The sequence below is a fragment of the Dromaius novaehollandiae genome, chromosome 3 (assembly GCF_036370855.1).
Source record: "Dromaius novaehollandiae isolate bDroNov1 chromosome 3, bDroNov1.hap1, whole genome shotgun sequence".
Classification (NCBI taxonomy): Eukaryota; Metazoa; Chordata; class Aves; order Casuariiformes; family Dromaiidae; genus Dromaius; species Dromaius novaehollandiae.
The window spans coordinates 88,238,769-88,252,836 of NC_088100.1; the positions used below are offsets into that span (position 1 = coordinate 88,238,769).

The following is a 14,068-nucleotide window of genomic DNA, read 5'->3' on the forward strand; positions in this document are numbered from 1 at the left end:
GTATCTGCATGTATGCATGCTCTTTGTTTCATTGACCTTTGAGTTTTGCTGCCTACATTTTTTTAAAGATAAAATAATAGAATATTTTAATGTAACTATTTCCACAGCAACTATCTACTTGGAATAAGTGCTTTTTAAGAGATTAATATGGACAAGTTTTAACTGTGTTTTCTTTTCCTTAAAGTGCTGTCCACTGCAGCCGAGAGTCCTGCAGTGCAATGTGAAGATAGTTTTCGACAGTTAAGTACTGTTTGCTGGTGAAATTTGGTCACACAAGCATCCATGGGAACTTGTGCAGTCATTAAAATAGCAATGGGATGTCATCCCATCTTTTCAAATTCTTGGCGTGCATATTAATAAGCCAATCTTTTTCGACAAAACAAAGTAGTGAAATATGCAGAAAACAGTCTCAGTTAGCGAGTCAGAGGAGCGTGCCTGGTATAGAACAGGATATCCTTCCTGTGCTGATTTGATAGAGGGCAGCTTTATTTCGCGTGTGAAACATACGGTGCAAATTAACGCAGCTGAATTATGGAGCCCAAATGGATGTCTACTAACCTCAGCAGACACAGTCCTTAGCCTCTGGAGCATAAATCCCACTTATTAGGAGTGGGGGTTGGGGAAAGGGGGGCACTGCTCCTTCCAAGCTGCAGTTCATCAAGAAGCATTTTCTGGGTTTAGCTCCATATTTGTGAGCTATAACTAATGCTCTGATGCCGTTTGCAGAGGTCAAGCGACTTCTCTGAGCCAGCTTGCAAAAGAGTAAACCAAGGCACAGAGGTATAAAGCAGCTCCTGAGCCCTATCCCCTGAGTTAGCAGCTGCCAGCAAGCAGGGCTGGAAACAGGCTCAGCAGCCCAGGACCCTGGTCTACACAATGCGCTCCAATTGCTCTCGCCTTAGGCAAACAGGGAATCTGACGCTGACTCTCCGAGGGTGGAAAAAGCACATCCATCCCATCACAACTCCCTGCCCAAAACCAGTGAAGTCAGTCACCAAAGCCCGATGAAAAACAGGAAGCAGGAGCAAGCAGCCCACTGAGTCAGGCAGGAACAGGGATGAAATCCAGGTGGTTTGCACTCACATGGCTCTGCAAAGAACAAAACCTTCTTGGTAATTCAATAGGAAGAGCTCATTTGCCTTAGAAAACCACAGCAACTCCTTGGAAATTAGTCACATCGGTCAGGAAAGACTGCAGCAAGGAAGAGTGCCCTGCTTTGAAAACATAGTTCAGAACTGAAGTTGGCCTTCTCCAAAGCTGGATCTGGTTAACATGTTCCCTCTTATAGTATATCAGGTCATAAGAGGTAAAGAAAATATTCCGCAAGAGTGTGTGTTATTGGTCCATTTGCATAATTTGCTTCTGCCAGCCAGGCATCTGCCACAAATGATAAAGCCATGCAAGTGCACAGTGAGAAATAAAATGAAATTAATCTCACTTGGTACAGCTCATCACAAACAAGAGTTCATGCTTTTACAGTGACTCAGAGTCAAGCATATGAAGCTCTTTCACAAATGCTTTTGTGTCACAACACCTCTGTGATGTTGGCCAATGTTCAACTCCACGGCTGAGGAACCCAAGATGGAGCAAGGCGCCCAAAAACTCCTTGGGCAATAGGTTCATAATAGGGTTTTCAAAAGCTTTACCCACCGGGTGGCTTCCAGAGCGCCACCCTGGCCAGCCCTTGGCTGCCGCCCCGCAATGCCCAGAGGAGGGCAGCTCACGCCCGGCCGGTGGCGGCCATCCCCCAGCAGTCGCGCGCTTCGCACTGTTTGCGCTTCCGCTGTTTGCACGCACCACGTCTAAGCGGCTCCCCCGGTTTCTCTGCAAATTGCCACATTCAGATGAAGTGGCAGCTGCTGTAATTAAGACAGTTAATTACATATCCCCTTAATTGCAATGATAGGAGTTTGTCAATTTGGTAAATAAGAATTGTTAGGTTTCTTCCAGCAAGTTGAGCCTCAACACAGCTCAGATGCTTCTCTCTTTGTCTCCTCATAAACGTAGAGTCATCTGCACCCGGTCTCAAGTGGAAAAGGCAAGGAAAAGAGTGCTCTTGTGGCTCACAAGCAAGCTGAAGAGCTTGCTCAGAGCTCAGACCGTGACACAGGCATGCGCATCCGCTTCCCTCCTGAACGCCCAGCCCCAGCAGAGCTTCCCCCACCCACGGGGCAGAGCCGCCCGCAGCTCCCGGACTCCCCTCCCAGTGGCACCGCGACACCGAGCAAGCCCAAAGCTGGCGCCTCGGCCCCCGCTCACCTGCCACCTTCCTCCCTCCAAAGGGGCCAACGACTCCATTAGGTCTTGCCAGCCTCCGAACAGCATACGAAGAGAAGCGTTTAGAGTGTGTGTGTGGGGGGGGAGTCGGGCTGCTTTAATATAAGGGCAGAACTGAGAAATGCAACAGGAAAGAGGCAAGTCTCCTTTTTCCTTTTCCTTTCCTTTATTAAAAAAAAAGAAAAAAGATAATGGGAATGAGATTTGTTATAGTAAGGAATGAAATCTCTCACGTAGCTGCTACTAGACTCAGCATGCGGCCATAAGCAGGACTGGTGCTACATCCAAGGGGCTTTTGAAGTCCAGTTCTATCCTCAAGGACTCTAAAAATAACTTTGTAGGTTTCTTTATTTACTGTGCCTAATTTGTTACCTTACTGACTGTGCTGAATTTGTAAATTACTCTTCCTCTTCTAAAAAGCCAATGCAGCAAACTTCAGAGCCTTCCCATTCAGACTAGAGCATGTGCATTTTGATGCAGTCGTATCTTGTCTCTCCTTTCTTGTGCAGCCCTGGTGCCTCCTGGTTGCTCTTCCAGGGACAAGTCTCCATGTGTGCCAAGGTTATTGAGTTTACAATTATAATTTTGTCTGAGGGGAAAAAATCCAAAGACAAAAGGGTTGCAAAATGCAAGGACTGAATCTAACATCTGTAGTCCATTCCTAGATGAGAGCTAAACTGGTCCCTCTCAGGAATGACTGGAGCCTTGAATGAGCTAGATGGTAGAAACAAGGAAAATCCATCTTTTTATCTTGTTGCAGAACAAGTGTGATATTGAAGTGAGAAAGAGACAACACGTATGAGACTGTCATTTTTGGAATCACTTCTCAGTGATTCAGTAGACAGAGCTGTCATCCATACTAATTAATGAATTACTGTTGACTGAACAAGTATGTTCAGGGTGTTCTCACATGAAAAAGTGGCACGAAAAATCATCTAATTAAAGAAGAACACCCAAGATCACCTTAGACTTAAGCATGAGTTGCAGAAATTAATGAAAATGCTATTTGTGTTTGCCCTCCAATTCCATATTCAACAAGCAAACTCGACCTTTCTTCTCATGAGATGTAGTAAACATTTCATTTAAGCCCCAGTAAGCTCCTGACACTGGCTCAGGGTGAAGTTACATATTGTAGTTGGGGCAATTTACCTCTGCAAAGGGGCAAGTCCCACTTCTGCCCCCACTTGAGTGCTACAGTGTCATTTCCTCCCTTGTGGCACCTCTGCTGCTTGCTAGACTCTTCCCAGAGCCAAGTTGATCTGCTAAACCTGCAGAAATGTCTTCACTTATTTTTTGCTGGTTCATTTTCCACCAATTTAGCAAGATGAACTGGTCTGGCACAAGGCTCGACAATCTCAAGGTGAAGCTCAGGACAGTTTCTTCACAGCATTAACATGCTGCTGGTATCAGCTCCAAAGGTGACATGTTTAGCCTTGCAGGATATTCTCATAAGCAAATAAAGAAATGTGATCTAGATAAAACTGCTGTAGCGTTGGTGCAGAACTGGTTAGACAAACAACCGCAAACAACCACAAACAGAAAAACCACACACTTTAGAAGGTGGTTCACCATCAAAACAGCAAGATGTATTCAGTGAACAGGTCCTGGTTTCACATTATTCAAAATTTTCATTAATGAACTCAGTGATGGAATAGACAGTATACTTAACAAATCTGCAGGTGACACAAAGCTGAGAGGAACTGCAAGTACATTAGGAAACAGGTTAAGAATTCAAAATGATTTTAACAAATTGGAGAAGTGATCTGAGAAAAATAAGCTGCAACACAGTCAGACTATGTGCAAGAGTCTATATGTAAGCAAAAAAAAATTCAATAGAGCAAATACAAAATAGAACAAAACATGAATCAGCAAAGCTATGCCATTAGAAAGATGGAAACTATCATACTAGAATCTATAATTGGATTTTTTGATGCAAGATACATGATGTCATTTATCTCTTCTACTCAGCATTACAAGAATCGTGAATGAATGGTGACCATTTTCAGATCCCAACTCCCCAGTGACAACTAGAGAAAAAACAAAAAGAGTAACAAACAGCCTCAGAGATCTCAAAAAAACCCAAAACAAAAACAAAAAAAACCCACACAACCTACAAGCAAGTCTTCAGTAAATTAGAATTAACCAGTCTGAGGAAAAGATGACTGGAACTGAACACACACACACACACAAAAATTGCTGCAGAGAGTAAGGGAATAAGCTGTACTCCACGCCCACAGCAAACAACACCAAATAGCAAGCCTAAATTGCAGCAGGAAGGATTTGAGTGGATGTTAGGAGAAACATTCTGATGGTGAAGCACCACAGCAGATTGCCTGGGAGATTATAACATCTCATACTAGGAGCCTCCTATTAGGCACACATCTGCCTGGATTAGTGAAGGCAGAGTCCATCCTCCCACCCAAGGCCCCACTGACTAGAGGGCCTCTCAGGTTCTTCCCGTTTCCAGGAGTCTGTGTCTCAGAAAGCAAACAAAGCTCTTCCTTCTTCCTTGCTCCACTTGACTGCTCTGAAGTCTCCCTATTTCAGTGCTGAGATGTAGGTTGTAGCTCATACGACAAAGTTGCATAAGAAAATCCAGACTCAGATTATACCTACAGCTGTAATTCCAGAAAAGTTAAATAAAGCTTTACCCTCTGCCTCAAGCAAGTAAGATGTACTGGAGAATACATCCAATAAAATATAAGAAGGTTTACCCCATAAAGATCCAGCCCTGAAGTCCTTATTCCTTTGCCAGATTCTTTTTGTTTTCTCCTGCTTTGGATTTCTTCTTAAAATTTTACCGGAGATGCTCCTACACTCAGATCTAGGAGTAATACAACATATCCAACTCAAAGACTAGCAGAAAAAACCACATTGCGCTTTACCAAAGTCCAGCAGCATTCAGGATGGTGGCTCTGGAGTACAGCAGCACTAGTTTCCCAATGATCTGCTGATAAATCAGACTCTTCTCTCCCCTTCCTAGCTCCTAGCCTCCTCACATCCACATTTTCAGTATGACAGCCCCTTTTCTTTTTATTCTGTATGTAGTTGACAAACTGGCTCAAATAGCATTCAAAAATGCCTCTGGGAGGACAACACTTCTGGGACTGCCGCGATGCTGAGGGGCAGCCACTTTCACATGCGCGCGAGAGGAGGAGGGAGCATCACAATGCCCCAGCTACTGAGGTGAAGTGATTTGTTCCCATGGCCCTGGCAAGGGAAAGGAAGTGCAGCCAGACAGGTCCTTGCTATTTGACCTGCAAGCTTTGCCTTTTCTGGTCTTCCTTTAGTGATTTATCTAAATCCATAGACTCACCGAGTGTGAGAAAAGGTAAGCTCACATTACACCCTCCATCTTCACCCACTTTGTAAACAGAAACACTACTTAATAAAATAAGCTTTAGTGGTATGGGCTTTCTCATTTTTGAAAAGACGAATGAGTTCTGCCCTGGAAAAAGAATCCTCTTTCACTGTTAGCTAGTTAGGCAATAGTTTCAAAAACAAGAACAGAGAATTTGTAATGGGTGATTATTATTTAACATGAGCAGCTAGATTGTCCTGGTAGAGCAGGTAGATTGCAGAGGGTGCTGTAATTTTAATTGTATGACTCCAGCATTTGGATGTGCTCGTTTCCCTTGTCTCTCACAGACTTCCTGCAGCCCTTAAATGAATCATTTAACTTGTGTCTTAGGGTTTGCTCCTTTCTAGTGTGCTGTATGTGCCTTGCCTAAATAGGCCAAAGTTACTTTAGTTCATGGCCTGCTGAGTTTTTTAATACATCAGGTCTTAAAGCTTCTGAGGCTTGTGGCAGCAGTTTTATGCACACAGTTACAAGAGAAAGCTGTAACCTAACCATTGAAATGACTTTTTTTTTTTTTGGTAAGTGTTCTAGATGTATCCAGGATGGAGGAAATATTTTGAGAAGAGGGCTTTTAAAGTGTACACCAAGAGATAGTTAAGCAACTTGAGGTCTGAAAGCAAGATTGTTAAGTCTGTAGTAAACATAGCTGATATTGGCACTAGCCAAGTTAACTGTTTGGCAACCTGACTAAATAATTCCTGTTGAAGGAACGAGGATGCAAGTTTTCCAATTTCCCAAGGACAAGTACATGAGGAATGCTTCCTACTAAAGGCACTAAGAACAAAACTGGAGAACAATAATCCCCCATAGGGAGGAGCAGGGGAAAGGAGAGCAATCTTTGTTGGTGCTGCTGACGAGGATGAGGACAACAGTTGCACAGAACTGGCTGACAGGGATATGGAAATGTTGGTAAATATAACAGTGATTCTCAACAGCTCATATTGTGTGCGAGTGTTGGAGTTGTCACTTTTGTATGTTGTATAGCTACATTTTCCAAGATTGACTGAAATTATCTAAAGCTTGAAAAATACATTCTTTTGTAGACTAAATTGGATAGAAAGTTTTTACATAGTGCTGCACAACTAAGTGGAAGATGCAATGTTCTTAGTTTTAGACAAAAAAAAACTATGGATGTATTTAAGGAGTTTTTAAGACAGCAGCATCATGATACTATTCAAAATATCAGTCTGCAACTAATATCTCTGGTGAAAAGTGATTTTAACATCTAACTCCTCAAGCTGCAGTATTAATTCACACTCCAGTGAAGTAGTTGCCATGGAGTGGCCAAAACATAATTCACTGACTCTGATGGGCAACAAAATACAGAAAACATCTACCCTGTTTTCCAAATACTGGTGAGTCATTGTTTTATACAAATCAGCCAAATTTCCTTCCTCAGGAGGTAGAATAAATTACTACTTAATTATGACAAATGAGTAGATCATCAGGCCCACTGGTATAATGAATCAATCTGCAAAGAAATTCTGCTTTGAGTCACAGAACAGCACACTGTTGTCCTCACTTATGAAGTCCCATCTAAAAAGTTAACTGTTTCCTGCATTTGTTTCTACTCTAAGACCTGCTACCGATATCGTGCAACACATACTAAGAATCTCCGTATCTCTGCCAAATTTAACCTTTTTTAGAACTTTTATTTTTACATGCATATACTGCTTCTTTTCTTCTTCTAGTCATTTCCTGGAAGAGTCCTAACAGGTATGCTGTTCTATAGGTGTTTTGGGTGCCAAAATGGAGACTAATACATTCAGCCAGGTACGCAAGTTATTTTAAATCTATCAGTAGCTTCTTGGCAACAACTTGACATTTTATATCATTGTTTGCAGGGGTCTGTCATGTCATACACAGCGATCAGACTAAGGGAGTTTACAGATCCTGCACCAGTCTTGCCACCAGGGTAAGCCTCTGGAAACACAAAGCACACATTATGCATGCCAGCCAGGTTATCAGTCAATTGTACAAGAAACCTGCTGAAGAGGCCTTATAACTTCAGAAGGTTATTTTTCATAAAGAAAAGTCTGACTTTTAGCTTTTCTAAAAAACAGGGCGTTCATCTGCACATTTTTCTTTCCCAAAGGATGCAAGGACTTGCTGTTATTAAAGTCATTTTCTTGTTTGCTTATAAGCTGAGTAATGAGACAAAAATATTTCTTCACTTCCTTTTTTGCAACTGCCATGTAAAAAAAAGTGCTTTTCCACAATATGGGTGGCATTCCTGCTCTCTAGTGTCCTGCTTGTATTATCACAAACTTGTGTTTTGTCTGCTTGCTTTATCAGCCCAGTTATTCACCTTGGAAAGGATGTCTACGGGTTCTGCCCTAGGCAAGTAGGATGTGTACATAAGGCACATGCATGCGAAGGAGCTCCAGGGTAAGCCTGTGCGTCAAATGAAACCTGAAAGAACTGCGGAATAAGCCTTTCCTGTTTATGCCTATTACAGACAACATTGCAACAACTCCTAATGATTTTTTTTATATATATATATAACTTTGGCCTAAAAGAGGAACAAGAGAACCCAGGCAGAGTAAACCAAAACTACATCCAAAAGCTTTTGGCCATACCAGGACTGCTGCATGACCCAAGTCCGTTAGGCATCTGAGAATCCAGATTAGAAATTGCCTTAAGAAGTGTTAAGTTTTTCCCTAAGAAAGTTTGTTGCACTGCACATCAACTTCGAAATGTTTTATTTATTTAGCATTGTAGGCTATTTCTGTTGGGAACCCAAGCCTTTAATAGTTCTAGTAAAATTAAACTAACACAGTTAGCTGCTCAACTGCAAGATACATGATCCTTTTCACACTAGTTACAAGTCAGATGAAGCCAATTGAACAATACTGAATTATTAGGGTCTTACTGTATACACTCAGGCTGTTAAAATCTACTAGATTACAGCTGCATCATACTAAGTGCTCATTTCAGCAAGAGATTAGAAAGTACATTTATGAAGTTGGCTACCCTTTAGGTGGATGGTGGTATTTACATACTATACATCAGCATCAGATTACAGAATGATATATGCTTTCTGCCTAGACCTTTCAGTCAGCTGCAACCAGCTCCAGGAAACTATGAAGCTGAAACTGCTTTCCAACCTGACTTTGACAATTCAACTCTCAGGCAGTATGTTCATTTTCAAAAGACAATGAAAAAGACCACCAGTGATGGGTACAATCAAACCTCCTACAAAGCAGCATTTGATTTGCCATTTCTCAATATGCATAAGTTACTACACCATTCTGTACACACTAGTGTTTTTCTTGGAGAGAGGGATGTGAAGACGAACTAGGGGGGTTCACCTGGGTGAAGTTACCCAAATAATCTTATACTGCCTTGAGAAGAAAGTGAATAAAGTCTTGTCTCACTTCTTTCAGAAAGAGAGCTGCAACCTGTCCCCCCAAAACCATGCTCTTCTCCTACTACAAACCACCAGGGCATCCCAGTTCCCTCTGTAATATGCAGAAGGCTCCCAGTGAACCAGAACAAGACAAGTTATTTATACTTGTGCAGATTGTTATCTCTAAAAATTGAGCAGTTTCTCAAATATGCAGTAGATAATCCCAGCAGTGTGTATAGAAAGAGCTAAATAGTGAATGCCTGGATATATGAATGAATTGATTCATCACTGAAAAAGTTTATATAGAATATATAAGAAAATACACTGATTTGATACATTTGATCTAGTAGTTCTAAAGTGGTAGTGAAGAGTATTAGGATTTAACATGACACCATCTATTTGATGCTGTACAAAAAGCCTTTGAATGTGTATTCATCACAAGATACTTTAAAGACAAGATGTCAAATGAGATTACAGTTATAACCATTCAGAACAAAGAATGGTATAAAATTCTGAGTTTCTGGAAATAATGCATCATCTGTATATGTGTATGTTAGGTAGACATACACAGCAGTCTACCTTAAATAGGTAAAGCTATTATGCATGAAAAGAAGTGTGCTTAATTAGTACAGCATTAGGTTACAGTTTCACTATTTCAGAGGCTAGGAGCAGTATGGGGGTGTGTGTGGGGAAACAGGCTGAGTCCCTCATTCCCAGTAACTTTGCCTTCTGATTTTTCTAAACCAGCTAAACTTCTGATTATTTGTTTTGTTAAGGGGTCTGTCTGTGACAGAGAATGGAAACGCTGATCTTCTATTAGAAAGTACATTTCCAGGATGATGGTAGGCAAAAGCAGCTGTCATGCATTACATCAGCATGTCTGTCTGCCACTTTATCTGAAGGCTTTGTCCATTAGCAGCATGCCAAAACTCGATTACATGTGCATTACAAATGGAAAGGCTAAGGCAGCAGAAGTATCCCTCACTTCCTCTCCTATTAGGTTAATAAGGCAGACTCACTAAGCCACAGGGACATAAGGGCTATTCAACGCTGCAGTGCGGCGCAAGCCTAGGAGTATCAACCTAGTAAATATTTAAGCAGCAGCAAGAATGGCATGAGATCAGAATACCTTGCCTGTCGTCAGCTTGGTCAGGTCTCACAGGTGCCTGTGCCTCCTCCAAACACCCCATTAGTGGGAGTGGACGCTTGGCAGAGAACCAATTTCAACTGCTATCCCATATTGCCATCCGATCCACTTAGGAGCTAGGAACAGAAGAGACTTCAGCCCAGTAGGTAAGAAGCATACAGAAAGGGCCTGAGAAACATATGATCGTCATTGAAAAAATAAGTTTAAGTACAAAGGTTTCCCTCTTATTGCAGCTTACTTGTTGTGTAGCCTGTGATAGACAACTGAAAGCCTTTTGCCGGTGAATGTGGCAATTCTTTTGAGGCCAAAGAGCACTTGACTCATTAAGGGGAAAAAAGCAGGACAGTTAATTTTGGCTAGAGAAAAAACTGTAAGAGCCTTCAAAGCCATTTAACCTTGTGACTGCTAAAGAGCATTAGGCTGTTCCATGGCAACTCTCCTTCCTCCTTGCTTCTGCAGTTGAGCATAGCATGGTTTCAAGAGCAGACCACACAAAGCTTGAAACAATCTCCATAGCTTTTAACATTTGTTTTCACAATGTTCAGGTTGGTGATAACACATCCCAGCTTCAGCAAAAGACCCATTTCACCACATGTGCAAATAAAAAAGGGACAGGAAAAATAGCATTAGAAAAATTTATAAAAAATTACATAGGCTATAACCATTCTTTCACCCCAGGAAAGTGGCAGTGCACTGATCGAAGAATTCACTCTAGCACAGCTCATGCAAAACTGGCATTCAGGGACAACACAATAGGCTTTAGAGATGCCAAGTTTAACCACCTGAAATTTAAAGAGGAAAAAATCTTAATTCCAGGTCACGAATACACACCAGCAACAGATCCTGGACCACTTACCATCTGGACAAGTACTGTTAACAGGAAGTTGTTCAGCTTTCCAGATCTGCACTTGAATGGAAGAATCAAAGAAAAATTGCAGCTGAACTTAAAAGAAAGCAAGAGTGTAAATCACTCGTACATCCAAGACAGAATTCTGGTTTGTTTCTTTAATTATACAAATACTTCGTATCACTGTAGCCTATAGCTATATTGCTTAGAAGTCTCCCAACTGGGAGTCTGAATTTACCAACTGAAAAATAAGGTACAGGTCATGCAACAGTGGAAAAATTAAGGCAGGCCTTGAACTGGAAGATCTCTGCTTACCAGAACTGAGACTCCGGTATGTAGAAAGCCCTCCTTTATTTATTCATTTTAAAAGCAAAACATGCCCTCATTTTACTCACTTCGTGAACCAGCTAGCCCCCCATCCTTTGGCTGATAATTTCACTGATAGCACAAAGCCCCTCAGTTCTTCCTACAGCTAAATATTATTGTCTTCCATATAGCTATTATTACTTTTTGTTCACAAAATAATGATATTGCTTTTACCTTCTAAAGGAACTTTGTAAATTATTCATCACACACTTGTCTCTTCATCAGGGAATTTAGCACAGCTTTGTAATTTAAGATTCCCCTTAGCTAGGGAGGGATGATTTGGTTCTCTCTCAAACTGCAAGACTGAGGGCAAAACTAGATCCCCCACACCCACCCCCTCTTGGAAAAGTTTTTCAAGTGTACGGTTGTTTTCTGTTTTTTAATACCGGAGAGAATGGTCTTTAACATGTAACATTGATACAAAGGTCTCTCACTGTATTTGCCAATTTTCCACCATAATGTAGTATCCTCCTCTTTCCACACATTACACAAGTAAAAGACACACATCCTGCTAACTGCTCTGTTACGCAGAAACAATTCAACAGGAAATGCTCCCCAAATATCAGTAATCTTTATCCTTATGATGAGCAATTTTATTTTATGTCCCATTGAGAATATAAGCACTGTGTTGAACACGTCAAGTGCAGCGTGAATCCAATAGCTCTATTCACTTCCACAAAATGTGGTTACCTAAGACGTATTCTGGAAGGTCTGGTATCTTTTATTTTACATTAGAGATTTCTTATATTCACCTGCACAGCTGAAATCTACTAAGCTGTCTGCCCCCACCCCACCCTGATACAAACTTGTTTCTAGGAAACAAAGCAAGTTTTGTTTGAAGTGAAAAGGAAGCACATGAACACCGTAATATAACGCATAAAAACAAAGTCAGACTTAAAAAATCTGGAATGAGAGTACGTAATTATTAAGTAATTGCCAAAAGAAATCAGATTATTTGGATTATATCATAATGGTTATAAATGAAAACCATTCCAGAAGATTTTCCAACAGTAATAAGCCAAAATATATGTCAGATGTCAAGGGGTGAATACTTGTTTGCTTTAGATGTGGGAAAACATTATGTTGAATATTTTAAATATTTCCAAAGCATCTTAAATTTAGAATTACAAAAGTGCCTGTGCTTCACTATGTCTCCAGAGAAAGATCTTCTACTGGCTATGTAGAAAGGAATTTAAAAGGGCATCAAAATGCTAGACTTCTCATCAAATACAAACATAACCTCTTTCAATTAGGGAAACAGCTGAGATATGCACTCTGGAAGTAGAGGAATTCAGAGCTTTTAAGATACTAAAATATGTGAGTGAAATTATAAAATATTTAACTCAAAATCAGAATCATTCTTTAATAATTGCAAATTATTTTTACAATATCAAGTTTCTAACTTTTTGAGCACATTTTCTGGTAAACACTTGAGTGTCCTCAACAAGTGACAAAGAATAAGTTTTCTGGGCTGTACAGCTAAAAACCCTTGGACATTTCTCAACACCTTGGCATCACACTTTTTTTTTTTTTAAAACAGATCACACAATAATTTAGACAGCATTTATAGCATTATAAAATCAGAATCCCTCTCTTTAATCACTTACAAGAGCAGCCATAAAGAATACAACAGCTTTAAGGAATACAAATAATGTGGATGTAAAACTATCTGTGCAAAACTGCATTATTTTTACTGTCTAAAATTTCAGGGAAGTAACACCGCCAAAAGCAGAGACACGGTAACAAAGACAAACAGTCATGAAAGTAACACTACCCTAGATTTTCAAACAAGAATTATATTATGAAGTAAATATTATGTAAAGAAAAAGATCTGATGGCACCATGAACAACAATGACAACAAATGTCCTGGAAATCGCCAGTTGACCAAGAACTGATACAAGTTCATGTTAAAGTCTCTTTCAGGAGTAGTGATTGATTTGGGGATATCAACTCTAGCATTTCTTTCCATGCAAAAATCTATCTTTCCAACATCTTTGCTTTGCGGGCTACTAATGCATTTAAGAATGAGCAGTCTTTTGAGGAGTGTGCTTTCTTCCATGCATCTGAAATCTTTAAAACAGCTGGATCATTGATTCCCTGGATTTCCCTACTCCAATCCATTTAACTGCAGGAGAGAAAAGCAAACTATTGTAAATAATCCAAAGCAAGATCTTATTGTATCTTAAGAAGATAAGCTTGTATCTTATCTTAAGTGCTTAAGATCTTAAGTGCTATGGTCTATGAAGAAAAACACAATGTAGACTGTTAGCATGGTAAGAAGTGATAACTGTATTGATCTGAAAGGAAGAGTGCTGATTTAAAAAAGTAGGAATAGTCTTGAATGCCTAAGAAATACATCGGTCTTCCAGATAAAGAAAAAAAAGAAAAAAAGAGAGAGAGAAATACATAGCATCTGTCAGAAAAGTAAAAATCTGCATCATCTTCTAATTCCCATCTTTGGACAGAACAACAAGAGCATCTTTATTAGGGAGCATAAGAGCAACTGATTGGTTTAGAATCTTCTTCTATCACGTGTATTTAATATCACATTAGTATACAGTAGTCCTGCTGAGTTTAATAGCAGCAGAACTAAACCCCTATTACAACTGATCTGAAAAATCAGTAAATAATTTATAAAAATCTCAGTTCAACATGAACTACATGCCACAGAAAGGACACATACTGAAACTTTTGAGAATGTCCAATTCAACAGCTAAATA

General features: G+C 40.2%; 1 protein-coding gene across 1 annotated transcript in view; it reads right to left on the reverse strand.

The window, feature by feature from the left end:
* Positions 1-12,696: 12,696 nt before the first annotated feature.
* Positions 12,697-14,068, reverse strand: part of ADSS2 (adenylosuccinate synthase 2) — a 35,728-nt gene continuing 34,356 nt past the window's right edge. Inside the window, exon 13 of the mRNA XM_026102611.2 lies at positions 12,697-13,473. Coding sequence (XP_025958396.1) covers positions 13,421-13,473 — 53 coding nt within the window. The 3' untranslated portion in view covers positions 12,697-13,420. The remainder of the gene's footprint in view (positions 13,474-14,068) is intronic.